The sequence below is a fragment of the Rhipicephalus microplus genome, chromosome 9 (assembly GCF_043290135.1).
Source record: "Rhipicephalus microplus isolate Deutch F79 chromosome 9, USDA_Rmic, whole genome shotgun sequence".
Lineage (NCBI taxonomy): Eukaryota > Metazoa > Arthropoda > Arachnida > Ixodida > Ixodidae > Rhipicephalus > Rhipicephalus microplus.
Window position 1 is genome coordinate 85,779,644 of NC_134708.1, and position 24,378 is coordinate 85,804,021.

Here is a 24,378-nt window from a genome sequence, read left to right on the forward strand (position 1 = left end):
GTACCAGCTTTCAACCATAGAGCCAATATATTAATCGCATATTCTGACGCCCCAATGAACATTGGGGCATCAGAATATGCGATAACACATGAAATAGTGCATTATTACTGCACTATTTCATGTTGTATTGTGAAGTAAATTTACAGGACCCATGTGTTTATGAAGTATGAAAGCTACTCTGACTGAATTTCTAAACAGAGGAAGTTTTTTTCACTGTTTTCACAAGCAGAGGTGCAGCAGTGCGGTAGAACATCCTCTTGTGCCAGAAACAACCTGGGTTCAATCCCCACTCAGACCCCAACAACCCTGGTTTGGTCCGCGCTCTGCTGCAGGGTTCTTTACCATTTATGGTTCTCGACTTTTCGGTCACGCATAAGATGATCATTTTTCACTCACAACCAACGATGCCGATGCCGGAATTTATGCGAAACGAGCTCTTAAATATAACGCTATTACGTTACAAACTAATTCTTTGCTTGAATGTATGCGTGCAAGCTAAAATAAAGTGCTACAGCTGCAATGAGCAAAACTAGCACCAGTATCAGGCACCAGAGCGAGAATATTGCCAATGGTGAACCTTGTACTCTAGCTCGTCTAAACGAGAGCAGCAACCATAATTCAAGTGTTAAGGTTGGTTTGGTCAGTATTTCTCAGTCTGCATTTTGAAACCCACTTGTAATTTTGCTGCTCCCACAGATTGGAGACTTGCACAGCTATTTTTCCATCGAGGCAGTACAGCCTAGTGTGAACGTGCTCTGACAATGTAATGCATAGAGATAAATACATGCTTCGCAAGTGCACTGAACTTGAGATTTTTACATACATGAAACAAGTGAGGCAGACAGTAAAATGCAGCGTCGAGGAAAAATAAATGCAGTGTTGGGTGCAAGGTTAGATTTAGTTCAAGCTTGATTATAGAGAATGACAAAAGATTAAAAGTGGTACACTGGTACATTTAAATCAAAACTGAAACCAGTGCAAAAGATGGACAACTGAGTGGATCCCATCTTTCATGTTTTCCGTTGACGTCAGTCTGGTTTGATGGACTGTAATTATCACTGTATTGTACACAGCTTTTAATGCGAGATATGAGGCAACAAGAATTGTTCGGAAAATGCACACAGAAGTCCCAATATGATACCGAATAAAAGCTACTAATTGTTTCATAGCCAAACATTCCTCCAACAACAAAAAAAAAAAACTTACGATCTCATGCAATAACATGCAATAAACTTTATCCGACTTTGTCAGATATTTAGCGCCAGGAAAACAGATATACACAAGCACCACTTAATAAAAAGCCGAGTGAAAATATCAATTCTTAAGGATTAGCCCTGTACAACTTAGAGTCTTGTGGAGAACTACATGTTACTCCATGCAGTCTAATGGCATTATATTACACTACAAAATACATTGCCAGTGTGCTTACCAAAATCTGAGCAAGAACAGCTGACGAGAGTATGGGTTAGTGGGTTATAAGTCAGGCACTGAATGGAATCATGGTGTCTGAAAAAAAGGGGGAGAGAAATAGAAAGAGAGATGACAGCCCTTAGAAAAGGCAGTAACATTTCGTCTCCATTGCATGCACGGATGCTTCAGTGGTTAAATGAACACATATGAACATTGATGGCAAGATTCAATTATCCCAACAGAAATAGCAGGCACTACAGTTGTTCATTTGGAAAGACAGGCAGTGGTTAGTAAGAACAGCTGCAGCACAAGCCACGAAGCACGGCATCTTGAATAAGGTTTAGCAGCCTACATCGTGAGCTGTACATTCAGTAGCTAGAGCAGGCATCACATGCAAGCACTCACATATTCAGAAGCATGCTAAAAGGAAACACAACTCTACAAACGAAATAGTAGACCGAACTTAGAGTAGCCTCTTAATTTTGTAATAGCTGATGCCAGGTTCCAATTTGTTGATGCTATGCAATTATGCTCATGGTGTGCAGCAAAAATCAATGAATGTGTAAAATGCAGTTTCACACTTCCATGGTGCCATCCAGGTCTGCATATGAGTGCCACTTTTGAGCACTAAGACGTGGGTCTTAAACTTTTTTTTATAGTTGGGTGAACAGCACCAAATTTAATACACTCACTTGGTTTTTTCTGAAAAGTAGAGGACTAAAAGCAGGTTTTTCTACAGCTGCATTAGAGCTAGAGCATATTTCTTATGGGGAAATTTGGTGACGTTGCTTTGTCAAACAAAGACAAATGCCTATGGCAAAATTGCCAGAAAGCTGGTCTTGCCTGAGATACCACATTTATTTTCTTATAATGTAGATCACTAAATAATCATTTTCGATATTCATACATAGCATTAGGCAAAAAATGTTCGCTGATATTTGCATTCATTTTTTTTATTTTGCATGTAAAGTTGGTTGCAAACAATCGTATCAGCATGCCCGGATAGATGAGTTCCCTGGCACTTTAGCCACACATCATTTAGGTGGAGTGAACTTGTTAAAAGCACTGTAAGAAACATGTTTCTTTAATCTGTCTACCTTTTATTCTAATGTGGTAATTAAGGGGACAATAAATGTAAAAAAGAAGTTATATGAGAGCAAAAGCTCAATGGATGAAAACGTCTCAAATGGCAATATTATCAAGAGCAGGGCCCTGCTTATCGAGAAATTAGGCTAATTGTACCACATGATGTGCGTCATGAGTGAGAAATTTTAGAAATGATCCTGATGATGTGAAAGCGTACGACTACAAATATTCGCTAGTAATCAAACTAGCTGCAATAAACAACCTTAAATGTATTAAGAGCTATAATATTATGCTGCTTACCCATTTCAGTTTGATTTATAGAAAAAATACCCGCCTGGCATTACTATGGGGACAGAGTGAGTGGTTCAAAAGTTCCGTGTTTGCCTGGTCAGGCTGGACAGGTGGTGGGGCCCAGTTGAACAAAGCAAGCAGAAAATTGTTTATTGGCCGTTATTGCTGCTGTGGCTCCCGCTACTTTCGCTCTCTTGCTACTAGTGTCAGCGGCCACATAGTAAAGGTGGGCAACATTGGGCATGCCAACAGTGACGTGCAAAAGATCGCTGTCAGGCGGGTGATTTTAAGTGCGTTAATGCAATGCGGATGGTAAAATGTTATTTTATATCAAAATAAGCACTTTCTTAGCACAGAAGTAGCACTACGAGGTTTCTGGACCACTACTTCAACAATCAACGTCAACTTAATATTTGTCTTAAAGATTTCGAATTTGCAGGAAAAAAATGAATAAGTTTATTAAGTTTAGTTCAATTTACATAACTAATAAAAGAAAAATTTGAGACCCACATCTTTCATTAAGGTTTCTAAGAAAACATGAGAACAAAACCCGTGAAACTGCTCACTAGTAAAAGCAAACTATCTAGCGTCGTGCAGCCGCATTGACAAGATTGCACGATTTACGTACGAATACTTGAGGATTCCCTCGAGGCTTGCCGTCCAGATAATGACCTGCTTGTCCGCACCTCCAGATGCGAATCGTTTACCATCTTTAGCATAGGCCACGCAGTACACGGCGTCCTTGTGGCCTTTCAGCGGCTGGACGAGCGCACCGTCCGACGTGTCGTAAACGAGGACGCGCGTGCCAGCTGCGACTATGAGCTGACTGCCATCCGGCTTGAAGACCAGGTCATAAATACTGCACAGAAATGCATACCAGCCGGTCTATTAATGAGCATTAAATTATTGTCAATTACTAGAAGGAACCACCAAATCTTTTGAAAAGTGGTGAGGTACAGTAGTTACAGCCTTAAAGGATCGAAGGCGAGCTAACTCTGCCTTACAAGTCACCTGTATACCGAGACTGCTATGAGAAAGTGTGACACTCAGCAAATGGTGATATTTTATTTTGATATTAGTCAATTTTGTCACAGCGCGCCTACCGACATCGACACTAACTTGACGTCAGGCTACAGTACTAATCCTGGTGACTTCACGCAGCAGTCTGCATGAAGTCACCAAGATCACACAAAAATCACACACCAGTAACATAAAAATAAATGGCAGCTTCCGCGATGCCTTCTCGATCATCTGCTTGTGCCGTGTGGGCACCATCATCCAGCGTACCTATGAAGCGAGGTGTCTTGTATAGTGTACATGCACGCGAATACAAGATATACCCTTATCAGAGAGCACAGCAATCATTCAAAAAAGCGACATGTGGACAAGGATACATCACAAAAACTTGCGTGTGCACATACTATCACCTGGTGCCGCTGCTCATACGATATTGTGACGTCACAATACAGTCGGAACCAAAACTAGCTTTTAAAAGCTTACTATAATGAATTTTTCAGGGAGCACTCATTTTTACTGGTACATTTACCGGGGCTCTCGGCCGCGTGGCCTATCATTTGATGAAAAAAAAAAAACAATAATTGAAAAATTTCGTGACACTATTCCTTTAAATGTGAGAATCTATGGTCAACTAGTGTGTGACATCGCTTACCCCTTTTAGATGCCATCTGTTGAAAGGTGTCTGTAAATGCGTCATTCACAGATTATTTCAAGGCACTCGATGTTCTGTTGCAGCAAAGATGACATCAAAACACAAGGTTTTACTTGGATTAGAGTAATTAAAGTGAATGAATAGATACCCGAACATTAATTTAAGCTGAAGTCATTCATGTTGCCTTTCTTCATAAAAAGAATATAATTGCAGACTAGAAACACTGTGCAAGTTCGCTTGTTAATTCATTTATTCTTAAGCCGTAACCGACTATGAATATAGAAGTATTTTGCTCTTTCTAGGCAACTAGTCAACACAATTAGCAAAAACAAGCGATGCACACAAAGGGTTATGGTGCAGTGGTGACACCAATGGAGTGCACGGGGAAGCAGCAGCCGCCCGAAATTTATGCTTTTAAAACATTAAAAGCCCGTTATCGCATCTAGGCTGTTCTAGCACGGGGAAGTGCTGGGATCTCCACAAAACACCTGGAAAAGTTCTGCAAGACACATGAATATTCACAAAGAAACGTGCAATAATCGAGCACAATCGATATCATTACATCTTCCGCTTGTTTATTCCTGGATGCTAATACTGCAAAAGCACTTGAAAAATGTCAACTCATCAGCAGTGTAGAAGAACCTATTACATCATGAAACTGTCTACATATACATAAATAAAAAATTTCAATTACAAGGCCTGGCTACGAACTCGCACCTTCAACCGATTGATCTAAGCCGCTTGAGTGATAAGCATGTATTCAGTTAAAGATTAAAAACCATGGACCATCTCCCCGAAGGGAACCCTGATGAAATGCGAAGCAGCAGTGGTGCACACGGCGTTGACCGAGTTGAAACGGGCATCGACGCGGGTGCTAGAAGAACGGTTTGAAGCGAAACTCGGTGTAGCGTTAACTCGAGTGAACGTTCGTTTGAAACGCAAAGACACGGGAGGCGGGACGCGTTGAAGACGCTTGCGCTCGGTATCCTTTGCTCGCGTCTCGTCGGTGTTACCCGCGCGCCGTCTGTATTCTCCAACGCAATCGGTGTTACTGGTCTTTCACTTCCGACGCTTGCATTCGGCTTCCCTGGCTCGCGCCTCATCGGTGTTGCCGTCGCCATTCCCGAACGCGATCGGCTTCGCTAACCCTTGTAATGCCGGCGACAGCCAGGAAAGGTACACGCACATTAGCGGGAAGCATGCTGCGACGGCGTACCGCCCGTCGGCGCGATCGCGCGGCAAGCAGCGGCACGCTGTCCACAATGTCGGCGCCGCGAGATTTCCGAGGCGTGCGCAGCCCGCGCACCCGCTGGCTCGAGGCTTCTTTTCGATGACAAGGAGAGGTCGAGGTCACAGAACGCCTACCAGTTGGAGAGGTGGCGCGGGTGAAATGATTGCGACTAAGGTGCCTCGATTCACGCGCCACCGCTAGAGGAGCTAGCATCGAGGCACTCTAGATGCCAACGTGAGGAGTAAGTAGGCTCGAACGTTGCGAGCGGTGGAGAGGGCGAAGCGAAAGAGAGCTGACACACGGTGAGCACGCGGCAGGCGAGGAACGTCACCGTGCACTGCTAGGAGGGCGTGAGCTAGTTGGCCCCGCTCCAACACCTGTGGCGTGGGGAGCGGTGCGGACGGAGGGACAGCATTACACAGGCTGGTAGAAGAACTGCTTCGCGTCTAAAATACCCTTACCACTTGACAACATAAGCGAAGGAAAAACACGCACGATTTCTTGCAGGATTTAGTGTCGCGCAACAATGCAACAAGCGCTTAGATGTGACAAGCTTTACCGAGTCCAACATCGATTAGCATTCGATTTTATTGTGAAACACTGCGGCAACAGTCGCATCACAGTAGCTCGCATCACTGTAGTAAGATCCCGTTCAAGAGTTTCGTAAGCACTTCCAGCTTTCTAGAGACGGCACTCACAGAACGCCTATATACTACCATTTGCGGTGCTCCCAAGCATAGTTCTCTATTGCCAACGTAGGCGTTAGTGCGCCAATAAAGGTTGTCGGCGTTTGACAGCTGGCTAATTTAGCTTACCATTGCTCGTTATTTTCGCGGTCGTGGACTTTGTCTACCCAGAGCGCGACGGCTCGCATCGCTGCTCGCGGCGTGAACTCTTCGATCAGGATGTCCGTCGAAGATAGTTACAAGCCGAGAACGCAACTTCATAACACACGCGATGCTAACTGTCGCCATGACAACGCTTATTGCTGATGACAATGACCGTTGAGTTGTTGTGAAAGCTTTAAACGGTCTTTTTTTAGTAAACTCTAGCCGTAATAACTGTATATATAAACTAAAAAAACTTTTTTTGTTACGATTGTTCTACAGTAACTAAACAATTGTATTTATTAGTGAATATTTATTATGCTTAATGTCACGCTAAAACACTATTACTCTCTAAGTCTCACTTACCGATTTCGAAGGTCATGCTTTTTGCATATTGAAAAAGATTGCAGTCGTGAAATTGTAGCTTTTATATTATTTTAAGTCACAACTTTGAACATATTAAATTTATCTGTCAGGACAGTTATAATGGTTAATTTTACAACAACAAAATATAAGCACTGTGCATTGCGAAAACTTAGTCAACCATAATTTGTCCTAGCAACAATGAGCCAAGCAGCACAGAATAGTTGATAAGCAAAACAAATCGCGGCTCCTGTCTTCGGTCATGAACTCCCGGTTCAGAGAAATTATCACAGACCTCCTGCACATTTTATATGGCGTACACAATAGCGCTGCATTACATTGAAAGTATCAGTGTTCTAATTGAATCTTGTTTGCGGATACATGTAGGATGAACGACAGGCAATCGAGCGAGCCGTTAACCGTAACTAGCCGCAACTACACACTGGGCGTCCTTTCGGGCGAATTAACCGAATCGCTTTTAGGTTTTCAGAAATGTGACACGACAAGCTAAGTGTTACTTCGGCAATGAGACAGTGTCGAGCGCATGTTGCGACTAATAAAGCACGTCTGAAGCGTTGTTTTTGAAGCGAATCAGTCTCGTCGGCGCACCAAATCGACGAGCAGCCGACAGGTGCTGAGCTGATCGGTTGTTCCTGCCAGGTGATCTTCGTCTCTCAAAAAAACCAAGTGAAAGAGAGAGAGAAACGCAACAGTGAGAGAGAAGGCCTTAAAGGAGGGAGGAGTCGTGCACGTAGTCGCTGGCTGCTACGGCGGATGGGCGACGAGGCGGCAGCTGAGGCGAGATCACTGGGCTAAGTTCGTAACATGAGATCGGGCCGCTAAAATTAGCACCACTTTTCGGCGATGACGTCGTCTCCCCCTTCCGCAGCAGCCCAGCGCCGGAGAGCCTGCGGCGGCACTACACTGGGCGCCTCTTCTGACAGCGTGCTTGCCGCTGTCCACTACCACCGCGCAGTAATCGGGCGGCGGCGGTGGTAGCCGTCCCACACACACGTGCGTACGCTACAAACCAAAGTGATCGACGGAGTGACCACCACATGCCAGTGTCCCACGAAGAAACTCCGCATCTTCTCCGGACGAGTATTGGTCGACGACGGTGCGTCTACGGCTGTTTCGACGTATGTGCTCGACGGTGTTGCGCTGGGGTAGGGTTCCGATGTAGCGCGCTGTTCGTGGCTGATTCAACCGCGGATATATCGTAACGAGATACAAGTGGTGTGCCCTACGGTCGCAAAGACCGCCAAACTAAACCATGGTGGTGCAGCAAGACGCCGAACCGCCGCCCTCGGCTGCCGAGGAGAAAGGCGAGAAAAAACACAAGCTCAGACAGCGGTTCCAGGTGATTCGAAAGCTGGGGCAGGGAACGTACGGCAAGGTGCAATTGGCCATCAACAGGGCGACAAACCAAGAGGTGAGTCATCACCGGCTGCACTTCGCTAGACGTTGTTGCTTACTGCTCTCGTTCTATCTTTTCAAAAGTCGCCATCCGGGGTCGTTTTAAAACCCGTTTAAGCCGACGAATCCCCAAATCTGCGCGCGTACGTCTGCTTCTCGAAAACGCGTAGCAGACGACACCTACACGGACAGCTGTTTTGGTGCTCGAGGCGGTACCACATCAATCCGGATTTAACCGAACCTTGCGGGTTTTGACTTTAGCGGGTGTAGCTTGTCTGAGACAGCGGTCGGGTGCCTTTAATCGCTGCACCGTTTATCGCGTGAGTGGACTTCGATCGAAAGAAAAGCTGTGCACGGTGCCGCAGTGCCCATTGGGTTCCCGTGCGGAGAACACGCGTTCCAGTTTTCATTTTCGATTGCGTGATGGTGTCAGACGGTACGCGACTCGTTAACCTTGATCCCCCGGCAGATCCGTGCTCTCGCTAGAAAAAAAAAGAAGGTAATTCGCGTTTAGGTCTGGCGGATGCCGCGCAGCAATTTGAAACAATAAAGTGGTCAGGCGTCAATCAACCCCGCTCGGAAACGACCGATTGTGTCCTTCTATGCTTCGGATTGTTAGCCGCTGCAAATGACACCCGACCTGACTGATTCATGCGAAAGAATCTGTTGGCAATTTGCAGTGCTGTTTTACCGTTCGGTAATACAGTTCTGTCGTAATTGGCACGCCGCATTTTTTTTTTTTTGTTAGTCTGCAAGACCTCTGTAATAGCGATTTTGATAATCTCATCGCGTTGTGCGCTGTACAATGAGTTGCTCGCGTAGATGGTGACCACGACAGTACGGTGTTATCATACGTACTTCGAATACCAGCGCGGAAACTACGTAAACACACAGAAAAGATCGGACACAAGACGAGCGTTTTCTAACTACTAAAATTTATTGAACCAAGTGGAACTCACAAATAAACAACTCCACACGAGCGCAGGACTGACACGAGCGCAGTCACGCTGAAAAAAAAAAAAAAAAAAACTTGCTGAGCTCGCGTACATCGAAAATCTATCATGCAAACGAGATGTTTTCGAATAGTCAACCATCACGCACAATGTTGACGAAGTTTCCCCGAGTTCCCGAGTCACATAGTACGAACTGCACGCACTAACCTACATAAAATATTGTTATCTGCCACCGCCACGTCCTCCTGAATCAGGATACGCCGTAATTTTTGAGCCATGGACGCGCAACGGTAGTCAAAGTCGTCATGGGTCTCGACTGCTGGCCCAATGGTGGCGGGATCGAATCCCGGCCGCATTTTTGTTGCAGGTGAAGTACTGGAGGCCCGCGTACATTGATTTTAGCTGAACGTTAAACATCCCCAGGTGATCGAATGCTCCTGAGCCCTCCAGTACGGCGTCCCTCATAATCATATCGTGGTTTTGGGACGCGAAACCCAATCTAGCCGCCCTCGACTTCGTTTTCTCCTGGCCGTCTCGTTAATGGGATCTATACCGAAATTTGTGTGGCATACATAGCATGACTGTGTTAAGATCGTAAACGACAGGTCATAACATGAAAGTCACGACGTGCACGGCATGCCGCGGTTTTGCATTTGGTGACGTGCACGACATGCCTGTATGACAAACGTAAGTGGCGGGCGCAAACGTGAAAATCGTATCATGCATGTGATGTGCGGCACGACTTACATTCCACGCTCATATATTGCGCTCTCTTCCGTTTCGCAAGCTTGACATGTGCGGAATTTTCGTTGCTTCAAGAGTTCAAGATAATGATGGTTGTAAACGAGTAGTGGCGAAAAAACTATTAATATATGAAATTTTACGTCCCAAAACGTCAATATAATTATGAGAGACGCCGTATAGTGCAGAACTGCATAAAATTTGACCACCTGGTGTTCTCTAACGCGCACTCAGATCGCGCTGTATACGGGCCTCTACCATTTCACCGCCATCGAACCCGTGACCTCCGGGTCCGCAGCCGGGCACCCTAGCCACTGATCCTGATTTTACACTTCTACAACGCTAATATTACATATGTTAACACGGATTCTAGCCCGACATGACACCTGCATAGTGGGGTTGTGTGAACGAGTCTGAAGAACCACCGGGACTCTGTGGTAGAATACTCGAGCTGCCACGCAATGTCGCAGATTCAAATCCCATATGCTCTTCTAGACTCTCTATACTTCACTGGGGGGGAACTCGAATCCTGCAGAGTGGCCATGCATCGCGCTTTCGTAACGATGCGTAAACGGGTCTCTTCGATTGGCGCCTCGGAAGGCGTGAGTGTTGCGCCGTCTTGGCCGTATACTCGGGGGTGTAGTTTCTTTGTTGCCCGCTGCAACGCGCGTTGAAGGTCTCGTGTAAGCGACCCCTCGCAGTGGCATCCGTGGGTAGCCTTCCATCGCCGCGACGACCCGTTTTATTCCGCGTTGCGTCGTTCGTCCGTGCCGTACCGCGTCTGTTATCCCTGAATGCGTGCGCGCACCCACGACCTTTTTTTTTTTTTCGCGTCGGTCGTGCCTGCGCACTGTGGAGATCGACTTCGCAATGTATTGTTCTCTCATTGATCGTGCGAGTATTTATTGCGAGTCCGTCAATCCTAGGGTGTAGGAACAGGACCCGGATCGGCCGTGATAGTTACTGTATGTTAACTCTATTACTGTATATGACTCTTAGCCGTGAGCTAATGAAGCCGACCGACAATTAAGCCGAGGAACTCTCACGGGTCATTATTGTTTGGTTTCTTAGCTCTACTGATGAGTCTCGTTGAAAGTTGAATGAAATTAAGTGTACTAAAAATCGCTCTCTCCGTAGGCGGGATCCGAACCCACCTGAATGCCAGTACGACGTCACGGACTTCACACCTTTGTTTCTTCCCCCCCCCCCCCCTCCATATTCTGGCCACACTTGCTGGCTAAAATTTTTCCAAACTTGCGCTGTTAGACTATCACTCCCCCAGAACACGAAATAATTCTTTTTTTTTTTTTTCACCGAAAAATGAAGTTGGCCCGAGCGGACTGCCGTCAGAAGTTCGGGGTAAGCTGAAAACGGTGTCGCCACTTGCGCATTCTTGCTTGCCAAATGTGTTGTCGCTTCCATATTAGTTGAATTTAATTGCAACATGTGGGGCTCCCCGAACGGCTGTATAATCATAAGGGACGCCGTAGTGGAGGGCTCCAGCCATTTGCACCGTGGCATTTTTTTTTAACGTCAACTGACCCCGCATGGTACACGGTGCTTCGCCTCCATCGAAATGCGATCGCCGCGGTGGGCATTGAACCCGCGATTTCCGGATTAGCAGCCGAACACCGTAACCGGTACACCACCGCAGCAGACGAGTAGGTTATTTCGGTGTTATGAAATAGTAATTTCACTCGTATGTAAAATCTACTTTCTCCTGTGTTTGTCGGCGCAGCGTTTGAAAGTGGTTAAAGCGCCAGTTCCCTATGTGATCCCGCTATGGAGCATTAAACGAAGCCTTGTAGGAAGATACGTATTTGGATTTTGTATTCAAGGAATCATGAAAAAAAAAATGGCAGCATATCCACGGAGTGAATGATGGATAGTGGGGCGAAGCATGCGTCCGTCCATTCGTTCTGGCTTCCGTCCGTCCATGCATCGTGCGTCTGTGTAGCCGTCCGTGCGTCCATCCGCCCGTCCGTGCGTGCGTCTGTTCGTGCGTCCGCACGTTCATCTGTGCGTCCATGCATCCGCTCCTGCATGCGTCCGTCCGTGCAGTCATCCGTGCGTCCGTCCATGCATCTGTTTGTGTGTCCGTTCGCCCACCTATTCTACACTCCACTATCTCGCATCTTTTCATCATATATTCCCTTTATAGAGGCACCGCCATCCAGCGGACATTCCAAAGACTGAACGAGAGGAGGCACACGCACACTTTCTTACGGCTTGCGCTTCGTGTCTACTTCCCACCTTTAACCACCCCGAGTTCATGGTATATACTAGTTCACTGTATTCATTGCACTGCGGCCCAACGATCGCTAAACCTTTCTAAAATCTAGGAGGTTACGCCTAGCGAGTATAACGTAGCAACCCTTTCTTGTCTTCTGTGCGTTGTTGAACAATAAAAAAATTCGCAGCGTGCGCGTTAACTAAAAGCCGAACTCTCCTGTCTCTAATTTCCCCTTAGCAGCCATTGGCATGTACATTGAGCACTATTTTTTATTGTTCAACAACGCACAGAAGAAATCTCTCACTGGCGCCACCTTGGAGGTCAAAATGTTATACTTGTTACACACTACTACAATGGCTACGAGGGACGAACGGGTGCCGCTATAAGGAGCTTCGCCCCTAAAAAGTTCCGTTAGGTGAATCCTTCAATACAGAACTTAACTTCATGTAAGTTGACATTTTCACTCGCACAAGTCGTTGTTTTCAACGCAGACTTCAAGCGGCGCAGTTTGTGACGCATGAATGTATGCATTTCGCGATCTTTCACCCGACCGACCACAGACGTCCTTGGACATAGGTGATTTCGAATGGCGCTGCGGCTTCGGCACCCAATACCTTGGCGTGTGCCAGTATGAAATCTGTGGTGGACTCGTACGCCCATTTTCAAGCTGTCAGCGAAGTGATTGGCAGCAGGCGTTTTTTGTTTTTTTTTTTGTATTTATGGCAGTCATTGTGTACCGCGTTCGTTAAAAAGGAAGCTGTGGGGTGGAGAATCCGAAATCTACACATGAGCAGCTGCAAGACGTCGTGTTGTGGTGAAACGAGCTCGGTTCAACCAGCCGAAGGTTCCTCACACGCTCGGTGGGAATAGCGTTTTAACATCGCCATAATGTCGCCGGGAGTCGAACCTGCGGCTTCGTGCGCAGCTGGAGGACGTCTAAGCGACAGTGTAGGTTGATCACGCCTCTGAGAAATTCCTTCGAAAAATGATAAACAAATAGCAGGAGGAAGTTTTGCTTTAACACACATACACATAATGTATACCTTATTAACACAGCACCACGTGCTTGCGCAATGGCTAAATGGCGGCTCACACATTTAGCTTATCACTTCCCTCGTTGCTCTCCGTGTATGCGCATTGCGTACGCTTTCAGGAGCGTGAAAGATAGCATCACTCGAACCCCGCTCGAAATTCGTATTGTGCTCGGTCAGTGCTGTGTCGTTGAGCTCTAATGACACTGTGAAAGTGCGCGTTGACCTCTCGCTGGCAGCGGGGCAGCTACAGGTCGTCCCACATGTTCCTTCTCCTTGTGCCTTTCCAGGAGTCCGCGTCGTCTGCTTCGAGGGCCGAAGTTTATCGTCTGCTTCGCGCGCGCCTGCGCATTCAGTGGCACTCACGGTGCCGTTGTCTCGTTTATGTCTTTGACAATGGCGAATACTTGCGGTTGTTGTTTGCAGGGGGGGGGGGGGGGGGGGCTGGATCCTTCTTTGTTCAGGGTTAGCGGCCATGTCCAGCTCCCCTCCCCATCTCTCATCTGTGTGACCGGCAGACGCTGTTGGGCCGCATGGATGCCGTGCGAGCGGCTGCATGCCTTGTGGTCATTCCACTTCCTTTGTCGAAGAACGATGAAGAAGCGCCCGGGCGGGCACCCAAACCTTCTTGTACCCAGCAAACGACTAGGTAGCTAGGGGAGGATGCGGACGAAAGATGTGGTTCACGCGTGTGTTTTTTTCTTCCTTTTTTTTTGTTCCGTTTGTTTTTCTAGATTGTGCGAGGAACTACGGGGAAGCGAAAAGTAAACCGAACCAGCCATAGTTTTGAAAAACGTCGCCGATGAAAAGAATGGGCGGACGCGTGCATGCGGACAACGATTATGTTCGTCTGCTCTCTCGCGAAGCAGACAACAGAGCGCTTCTGCTGGTCTGGTGCAGAAGCTCAACAAAGCAATGGTTCTTGGGTCCTTTTTCTTTCTTTCTTTATTTTCTTATTTTGGTGCAACTTGTTCGCGGACAAAACACGCATATAGAACAATAATTTTCGGCGAATCGATCAGCCCGACAAATCCAGCTTTCTTGCATCGAACAAAAAACAAAAAAAAAAGGACGTGGCGTGAACGTAAACATGTACGATTTTGCCGACGTAGCAGAATTACGCCAATAATTTTGTCCTGAAAGCAAAACCACTTGCCTCCCCGAAATTTGTTTTCACCATAGCATAGAGACAGAGAAAATGACCATTTCAAGGGCTCCCCCCCCCCCCCCCCCCTGAAATCAAGAAGGTGCCCTTCTCCCCCGTAAAAAAAAAAAAAAAAAAAAAAAAAAACTGGCTACGCCCCTGCTTAGTAGTGGCTAGTTACGGTGAGCATATACAGTAACCCTAGTAGCGGATAAACTAATCATGGCATCCCAGAAAAAAAAAAAAAAACTTTTTCCGGAGTGAAAATATTGCGCCGCCCCCGGCAGGGCTCGAACCTCCAACCTTTCGGTTAACAGCCGAACGCGCTAGCCGATTGCGCCACAGAGGCTGGCTGACTGTATCGTGTGTAAAAATGGACGGACCTATTAACCCCAGATTAATTACTCAACATTAATGAATATTTCAACGGCAGCAGCATCGGGAGAAGTGTTGGCAGTGAAAAATAATATGACTGAACTACAGCGATTTTCGATTATCGCACAAACTCTCACCATAAATGGCAGTGTTGCTCCTGAAGGTAGCTAAATTACATTACTAACAATTTTTCTCCAGTTGTTTAAATTATAATTAATTTGAATAACTAACTGCACTTGTCTAAAATATAATCACATTGTATTAGTTTTTTTTGTTTTTGAAAAGTAATGGAATTGGGACGTATGTAACAAAAGTTAATCTTTTCGACGTGTGGTAGTGTGGGCAAGTTGCTATGACATGACGGTAGATATAGCGCGAGAACAGAACGACGACACAGGGACAGCACTCGTGTCCTTCTTGTCCCTTTATCGTCCTTCCGTTCTCGCGCTATGTCTACGGTCATGTCTTCGGTAATTAACCATTCGCAGCGCTTTTACACTAAATGTGCCCGCCGCGGCGGCTGCGTATTTGATGAAGGCGAAAAGGCTCGAAGACCCTGTGCTCAGATTTAGGCGCACGCCACTGAAGAACCTCAGGTGGTCGAAATTTCCGGAGCCCTTCACTACGGCGTCTCTCGTAACCATATCGAGGTTGGAGGACGTTAAACCCGATAACTTATTATTACAAAGAATTTTAATGACACTCGCTCAACTCGTTACGCGTGCTTTGGTATTTCGATCGTCTTTTTTGTTATTGTTTCCCTTTTCTGGTCTTTTTTTTTCTTTTTTTTTTGGCCGCAAGGGATGAGCACATGATGTATTTTATTCGAAAGTACTGGGAAAATGTGATGAGTTATTGCGTATTGCAAACGGTTTGCCGTCTTTCCTGAAGAGGTTTTCCTCCACCGCTCACTGTAACCACCGTTCCACCGAGGCAGACAATAAGTTCACTATAACAAAGGCTGAGCCTTTCCAGGTACAGTGGAAAGGCTCCGAGCTTTTTTTTTCCCCTTTTGTGCAGCCGTCGAGGGGCTTGGTTATTTTCATTGAAATGCCGAGAAAACGTTTGCCCCGGGGCCATGCGGTATGCGTCTTCACCGGCTCAAAGCTCGGCGTTTCGTGCGCGAAGGCTTTTCGATACAAAACCGATTGATGCGTGCGACCCCGGCGGCAGGTTTGAACTTTCCAAGTCGACGTGACGCATATATCCCGGGGTGTATAAATTGTGAAGACACAAAAGAAGCAGGCGCGAACTGTTGCTTACGAAAGTTCAGTAACCATCGGTAGAGCGATTCCTGCAGCGAACACCTTGTTGTTCCTTCGAAGCTTCAGCGTGACGGCTTTGCTGTGCTGTTGAAGCGAGCTTTAGGGTAAACAAGCCTCGTGGGGCGCCGTTCCGCGGAGAATGTTGACGCATGCCCCGACGGGATGCTGCGACCGCTTCCTTCCAAGGCGCGGCTCTCTTCTCGCTTCGTGTCTCCTCGTTGCCCTTTTCCGTACGCTGCGACAGCGGAGAAATAAGATTGATTAAACGCAGACCGTGCTCGCGTGCCTCGGAACACCCCATATTCGTTATGGACTGTTGCTCGCAACGACTTTAACAAAAACAAAAAAAAAGTGAAGAAGCTGTAGGACAAAGTACGAGCCCTGTAGTCACTCAAGCGGCTGTCTCGGTCGTCTGCTAAGCGAAACGCGTCGTCTGCAAACGGCTCGACATCGTCTGCTCTGTAGCTGTAGTCTGCCGTCTGCCTCGTCTGCCGTAGTGTTTCGAAGGGGAAACGGCCGTACTTCAGCGGCGATGCGGGCACGAAAAGCCAAAAATAACCGGCGCCGAGTTTGCCTCATTTGCTGCTGTTCTTCGCGTACCCGTGCCTTCTTGACAGCATAGTTGAGCGGCGCTGCGCGTATACCTTCGCGTAAGCGTGCGAAATTGAGACTTTTAAAGTCCGTCCAGCAGGCCTAACGAGTGAGGGTTAACTTTCCGTTTCGAGGAAAAGCGGACGAACAAGCGGATCGGTAGAAGTGAGCATAGGCAGTTGTTTTTAGCGTGCGTGTTTGCTTTTTGTGCGTGTGTGCCATATGAAAGGCAACCAGGTGAAATGGAGATTTAAAAGTCTGTCAGGCAGGCTTAACCAAGCGAGCTCCGCAGATGTTGACGCGACCGAGTTGCTAGGCCTAAGGTTTCTTTGTCGGGGAAAAGCGGAGCGAACAAGCGAACGCTGTGGAAGTAAGCAGTTGTTTTTAGCGTACGCGTTGCCTTTTTTTTTTTATTTCTGTGCTATATGGAAGAGAGCATTTTGTTCTGCCACATTACTTTCTGTAAGCGATGCGAATCACCCGAAATAGTTGTCGTGCGCTAAGTTCAACTAACCTACAGTCCGGGAAATGCACGCTTATTGTGAGAGCCGTGTAGACGTGTGTTCTATGCGAGTGGCGACACACACGTGGCCTCTGAAGCTCAGTTCCGTTTGACGAATGGGCTCACAGTGAAACAGTGACATTCGTTTTCATGCGAGCTACATTAGCGCATGCTTTTTTCCTACGTAACCTCAAAAAGCACATGGGACTCTTGTCTCGTTGTCTCTTTGGTTGTTTCGCGTGATTTCAGTTACCTGTGATTATCATGAATCTCCAGTTCTGGCCTACATCTATCCATCATTTTAGGCTGCATTTCAAAAACTGTTTTTCACTTCCCATCTTCGTACTCCCGGAAAGCCGGGGATGCAGGCCATCGTACACGAACAACGTCATCTCTTTATTCCCACAATTTTTTCGACCATTTTTTAAGCATGTTTTCCTGCCCCCCCCCCCCCCCCCCACACACACATACAAAACGGGGAACAGAGCACAGACCTATGCTGTAGTCCACTGTATAAAGCAATGTTCTGGGCGATACTGTATAGCAAAAGGAAGTAGAACAGTAAAGAGCGCTCTCAATGAAATGTCCAAGCCACAGCACGATGCACATAAACTGTCTTTTAACGTGTAAAACTTGAAACTACAGACAAAGAAACGGCCGCCTGGAAAGTGTCGTTTGCGCTTCGTTACATTAGGCGACGTATATAACGAGTGTGCCGTGTTCGTGATCTGCGCTGCAGATGCTGGAGTCTATAGATGACGGACTGACTGACCTCAGTACACGGAACTTTCGACCCTAGACAGCGCACGGTTGCGAGACGAGATTTAACTGTGTTCTTGGCGTGAAAGTTTGCAAGTAGGCGCTAATATAGAAAAATAACTGTTCGGTACGCGTCCCAAGACCAGGGTTTTGTCATATGCTCATGGACACCGTTGTAGAATGCACCAGAAATTTCGGCCACCTGGAGGTTATTTTAACACTCAAATTGAAGTGCACGGGCCTCCCCGTCGAAATTAGGCCGTCGCGATTCTATCTCGCGAATTTCAGGTCAGCAGTGGAGCGCCGTATAACCACTATGATGGGGCCACACCAGTACCACCGCTCAGGACTATACACCTTTTCACAGGAAGGAAAAAAAAAAACACCGCCATGATGGGCTGTGCGCGGGAGTACAAAGGCTAAGGGCGCAGCGTTGTCAGTGCATTTTCGAGGAGACGCGCCAATTTGCACTGCCCAAGGAGGGCTATGGCGGCGCCCGGGGAGGCGTTTATGAAAAGGTGAATAGTGTTCCTCTGTTTGACAGCACCGAAGTCAAGTCCCCGTGGACAGGGATGTACCATCACGCGGCAAAGACTTGCAATGGTGACGTCACGCGCGGTGTCCAAGCCGCGGGCGAACTTCTGTTTCGGTTCGGTCCTCGCGATTACTCAGCGTTCGGTGAGCTAAAAATTGAGCTATACGTATACTTCTTATGGGCGAGGAGGGGCATGCTGACAGGTATGCGACAACGCCAAACATGTGTCCGTGACGATGACTGTGTCGGTACCTTCGCTCTTTCGTGGTTCGTCTCCCCCGCGTATGATTCGACGCTGTGACTCATGGAGCTGGTGACGTCGGGCGGGCGCGTCCCTTTTTTTTGTCCTTTCGCCAGGAAAGAGTTGCCCCCGGCGTTTCGGCAGAGTTGCACCCGAAGAGTCAACTTGGCGCGCGCTTCGGCACCGGGTGTGGATCTTCACAGCGGACGCGTAATCGGTGGTGTGTACCGTTGCTGCTCTCGGAAGCCAATCGAGAGTAATATGCGCGAACGTGCTAGATACAAGCAACGCAGCGCAGAAAACGACATGGACCAGAAGACAATAAAACAAAAAACGGCACGGACTGTACATATATTAGGGGCGAAACTCGTTATGGCGTGGCTTGTGCGTCCCCCGTTGTCGTAGTGCGTAGTACAGCCGCGGTGGCGCATACCCGAGAGCGCGGGTATGTGTCACAAGGGATAGACGGGTATGTGCCACAGGAGAAGGAGAGAGACGATCGCGCGACTACGATCCCGATGAAAAGATGCGAGATGGCGTTACATGGAGTGTTCACTAGATAGATGGACGCACCGACGGATGGAAACAAGAACGGACGGAATAAAGCGCGGACGGATTGACGGACGCTTCGCCCAACTCATCACCATTCACTCCGTGGATATGCCGCGGTTTTGTTTTGTCCATGTCGTACTTTGTGTTGCGATACATTTGTAGCGTAGTGCCTTTCAGAATAACGCCTAATTGCTCTTGGGTGTAACAGCGATTTTGAGCGTAATGACTAAGCATAATGACTAAATGCTACAGCTTCAGACGCTCTTTCAAGCGTGATTAATTGAAGCGCGTTACCATAAGCATAATTAACGCATATTCACCCCGCGCGTAACCTTTGTGCGACAGCCGAGGGCTGTGTGACACTGCATACCTATAAAAACACAGTGGTACGAAATTTCGCACAACCCCGGTCGGTTAAAGTCACTCCTAAGTGCCCCTCACACGCACGCACACATGGTCAGGAATCCCAGGCATTTCGGCAGTCGAGGAAGTGTCCCACCAGGTGCCACCACTGAGTCACGTAATAACTTTCTAGCATACCGTCGGCTACGGTATAATGCTAGGAAGTTATTACGTGGTTTCGGCTCGAAAATCTCCGAGCATTTAAGTTTCGTGCGGGACATTATTTCGACTTGTCCAGACCCGAAGGTCGCGGTTTCGATCCCGGCTGCGATGGTCGCATTAATTTGAAAAAAAAAAAAATACACGGCGGACAGGAAAAGGACGGGCATGTCCCGTCCTTTTCCTGCTCGCCGTGTAAACCGACTAGCCTTATCAGCCACTTTGTTAGATCGCATTTAGATGGAGGCAAAAAGCCAAGGTGCCCGTGTGCGCGCTGACAGAGGGCGTTATAAGCGAACTCCATTTAAAGCCCCTAGATGTCTAGATCTAGGGGCTTTAACTCCATTTGGTGGAAATCATCTGAAGCTCTCGACGACGGCAATGCTCAATCATGTCGCCATTGTCGCTCGTCAATACCCCCAGCAGTTAATAAAAAATCACAGCATATCCACGAGTGAATGATGATGAGTGGTGCGAAGCGTCCGTCCGTTCAAGCTTCTGTCCGTTCGTCCATGCATCCGTCCGTGTCCGTCCGTGTGCCCGTCTGTCTGTTTGTCCGTGCTTCTGTCCGTGCATCTGGCCGTCTGTCCCTCCGCCTGTTCCTTTGTCTGCCCCTCTGTCTGTCTGTCTGTCTGTCTGCCCCTCTGTATGTCTGTCTGTCTGTCTGTCTGTCTGTCCCCCCGCCCGTCCCTCTGTCTGCCCCTCCGCCCGTCCCTCTGTCCCTCTGTCTGTCCCTCTATCCCTCTGTCTGTCTGCCCCTCTGTCTGTCCCTCCGTCCCTGTGTCTGTCCCTGTATACCTTTGTCTGTGTGGCCCTTTGTCTGTCTGTCTGTCTGTCCCTCCGTCCGTCTGTCTGTCTATCACTCACTCACACTATCGCCACGTTCTGAGTGAGTCATACAAGCAAGTGGTTAAGAACCGGTCACAAAAGACATGCATCGACAAACCCACGACTCTAGGAGCTTCACCCCTAAAACAAAGGCATTCTCTCATTGATTCATTCATTTATTTGTTAATTCATTCATTCCGGGAGTCGGCAGCTTATCATGCGGCCTTCGAGTTCTTGGCGTCTACGTTTTCGGGCAGTCATGCAGACGTGATAGACAAGCGCACTCCAGTGAAAAAAAGTAATAATCATAACATTAAACTAATAATACCGGGGCAGTGAGAGGTAAAAGAGAGAAGTCACCGTGCGATGCTTTCAACGAGCGTAAAAACTAAAAGGAAGGCATGCACATCTCGTATTCCACAGTCCGCGACAGGAAAGCGGGCAGACATGAAAGGTACAACGCAGCCGTGCTTTTTGATACGCGACCCGAAAAAGCTTCCGTCCGCTGACGCCCGCCGCGCACAGTCCGAGTGAACCGCGTGGGGGCGCAGTGTGCACGCTTTGACTAAAGCCCCTAGATGTGGCTTTAGCTTTGACGCGGCCGACACGGTCCGCCTCCTGGTGCTCTCGTAGCGACATCAAAAACGAACCCATCCCCCCTCCCCCCACAGTTTCGGCCAGTCTGACCTTCATCAGGAACATGTTGCTTGCACTCACATTTATACACTTTTGCACGAAAAATGAGAGGGAAAGAAAGACAAAGAGAGAGAGAGGGGGAGATGAGTAAGACTCCGAACCAAAATAAAGATTTAATGATCATAAAAAGAAAAGAAAGAAAGAAGTAACTCAGGAAAAAAGAAATACGAGGCTGAGCCATTTCTCCGCCTTCAAATAATATACGAACGTTTTATTATATGGTCTTCCTCTTCTATGCGCAAAAAGCCGATTCGCTACAGAATTAATTGGAACAACAGTGTATTTTTTTTACCGCAAGCCCACGCATATCTCGAAGTACATGTCACCCATTAATTCAATTCCGTTCAATGCTGACTTGGCAAAAAGTCGAGCAACTTGGTCCCTAAAGCGTTAACGCGTTCTTGCGTCCCCGGCCGCCCCATCGAAAAGATACAGGGAGAGGATGTATATCTCGAACTGTGCGCAACATTTGTGGTTTACGAAAGAATAGGTATGCCATAAATTGGCACGAACTACAACTCTGTAACACATACACTTGCCCTCAAGTCAATAATCAGAAAGTTAATTAACGAGTTTTTGTTAATTAGCATCTATAGTGTCGTGCTAACTGCGGCAAAGTATTTCCGACTTGGCGTGGAGTTCGTGTGCGAAAACGCAGGAGCCTTACTGTATAATAGGATTTCCATTAAAGAACACGTATTTTGTGTACGTGTGCGTTTGTGAAATCATCACTGATACCCCTGTCACACATTACGTTTTAATGTAAATCGAATGGAATGACATTTGCACCTAATGACATTAGGCGGTTGCTATAGCGTCATTGGAATCGAATGACTTACGCAATCGAAAGAGTTCGAGAAACACATTAACCGTCGCAGTCCAACCGAATGTGAGGTTTCCTCAGAGACTACCTGAAGGATGGCAATCGGCGTTCTCAATCGGACCCCGCCGTCGTGGAAACACGTTATTATTGTTGCTTTTTTAAGGCATCTATAAATTTTACGAGGTCAGGTGTATAGAAGGCTGTCGCAAAATATTTTTACTCTCCACCTCAGTCGCGTCTGGTTGCCGTCGCTGGCGGCCATAATGTAAGCAATAGAAAAAAAAGAACCCGCGAAAAACCACACCAAGACAGCGAAGAAGAACAACTACACAGGAGAAGCGCTGAACTTACAACTCTCCAGCGCTTGTGCTGTGTAGTTGTTCTTCTTCGCTGTCTTCGTGTGGTTTTTCGCTGGTTATTTCTTTTTCTTATTACTATGATCCAACTCGCCCAGAAAGCTTCGTTAATGTAAAGAACCAGACGCCTATGTGCACGTGTGTGAGTGTATCTCCAGCGATGACATCAAGTGGGCTATTTTTCTTAAAAATCAAGTGTCTTCTCCTACCTTAAGCACATTACTCGCACCGCCGATAACAAAGCAACTAAATGCGTTACTTGCTGCAGCTTGGCGCCGTTCATCGCCTCTGCTGTGTAAGCCGTGGGGTTTCTGTCCATTCTATCGGCTGTGGCTACCGGCTAAGCGGATGGCCTTGGTTTGTAGTTGCCATATGTTCTTCGATACAAGATTTCTATGCGTATTTATTTAGCGATGTGACTTCCCGCATTTGACGATAGTTATAGCGCGAGAACAAAACGACGACACAGAGACAAGAAGGACACGAAGGATGTCTCTGTGTCGTCGTTTCGTTCTCGCGCTGTAACTATCGTCACGCCATATACCAACTAGCCCAAGCTGCCACACTTCTAAGTTCCCGCACTTCTTTTAAAATAAACATCTTCACTTTCCCACCGCTGTACATTTTCCATGCAGGTCATTTCTTTTTTTTTTCTGAGTTATTGACATTGATATCATGAATGAATCGCATTACTTGAGAAGCATTTTTTCATGTGTAGCACATCCACGGACCGAGTGGCATTCGTTGCACCGAACGACATTCGAACCTAATGACATTAACACCTCCAGTGTGACAGGGGTGGGTATAACGCATTCTTTTCACCGCTCGCCCATCTTCTATAAGCGTACTTTCACGCCTCAGGAAAAAGTCAGTTTAGTGGAGCACGAAGACAGGACCCCCCCCCCCCCTTTTTTTTTTCGGAAAGGAGGTGGGGCAACTTTCATTTCGTCTTCCATTTTTTTCTTCCTACACGACCGCGCGCGTTGAAGGTTTTGACTTCAAGCCGTCCCGTCTGCGCTCGGTGTGTTTGGCGGTTTGGGTCAGTCTTCACACCGCACGTACGGTGCTCGTCTCCGAGCTCCCTCCCGTGTTTCTTGGCGTCAGTCCGGCGTCGTCGCCGAATACCTTGGCACGTCTCCGCGTCCCCACAGAACGTCCCGGTGACGCAGTCTGTGACGTGCGTCTTTTAGTTCTTCGTTCGCGTGCATGGTCACTCTGTCGTTTTTGAAAACGCTCCGCTCGGCGCCATCTGCTCCGTATTCCGCCCGCGGTGCTTTCCCGGAGTGACGCTCGCCATTTCGTTGCCCCCATTCTATTATAAGTTCCTACACATTCCTTTTGTTGCTTATTTTCTTCGTTGTTTTTTTGTACCGCTTGAGTTAATGTAAAGTATAGTAACGCAGGAAGTCCTCCTTGCTAAGAGAAAGCAGCATCAGTTGTTCGTGAAGCTTACCTTTCATAATCCATGATCTTATAATAATAATAATAATAATAATAATAATAATAATAATAATAATAATAATAATAATAATAATAATAATAATAATAATAATTGCCGTTGTACGTCGTATTCCTTAACGTGACCTTACGATGCACCGTGTACTGATGTAATTTGCGTCCGTCAAATGAAAGAAAAGCACAAGGACATTCTAAACTAATACGGCGATTTGGGCCAGTTGGTACATTAACTTCTTCGGGTAGGCGTGCAGCGCACGTGGCACAGACAAAGAACGTTCATATTTAAGCGATCGCAGTTTTTTTCTTCTGTCCACTCCGTCTGAAATCCGGAATCCTAAGGCCTCTAAGCGCTTTGTCTTGGGGCAGTTGTTTCTGGGCAGGTGTCGCTTTGAGTGGAAGAGGGTAAAGGTAGAGGTCTCTTATTCATTTAAAGAGGGTCGC

The 24,378-nt window shown here is 47.2% G+C and overlaps 2 protein-coding genes and 1 non-coding gene across 6 annotated transcripts in view; 1 reads left to right on the forward strand and 2 right to left on the reverse strand.

The window, feature by feature from the left end:
• LOC142771981 (intraflagellar transport protein 122 homolog) overlaps window positions 1-7,535 on the reverse strand; it is a 78,154-nt gene extending 70,619 nt beyond the window's left edge. For both annotated transcript variants that reach the window (XM_075874026.1, XM_075874027.1), the window contains exons 1-3: window positions 6,503-7,535; window positions 3,416-3,646; window positions 1,430-1,506 (exon numbers count right to left, since the gene is read on the reverse strand). In XM_075874026.1, coding sequence (XP_075730141.1) covers window positions 1,430-1,506; window positions 3,416-3,646; window positions 6,503-6,561 — 367 coding nt within the window. In that variant the 5' untranslated portion in view covers window positions 6,562-7,535. The remainder of the gene's footprint in view (window positions 1-1,429; window positions 1,507-3,415; window positions 3,647-6,502) is intronic.
• LOC142771980 (uncharacterized) overlaps window positions 7,535-24,378 on the forward strand; it is a 119,433-nt gene continuing 102,589 nt past the window's right edge. For all 3 annotated transcript variants that reach the window (XM_075874024.1, XM_075874025.1, XM_075874023.1), the window contains exon 1: window positions 7,535-8,309. In XM_075874024.1, the coding sequence (XP_075730139.1) occupies window positions 8,151-8,309 (159 nt within the window). In that variant the 5' untranslated portion in view covers window positions 7,535-8,150. The remainder of the gene's footprint in view (window positions 8,310-24,378) is intronic.
• TRNAN-GUU (transfer RNA asparagine (anticodon GUU)) lies at window positions 14,671-14,744 on the reverse strand. Its single transcript has one exon. It is a non-coding gene; the product is annotated as a tRNA-Asn (tRNA).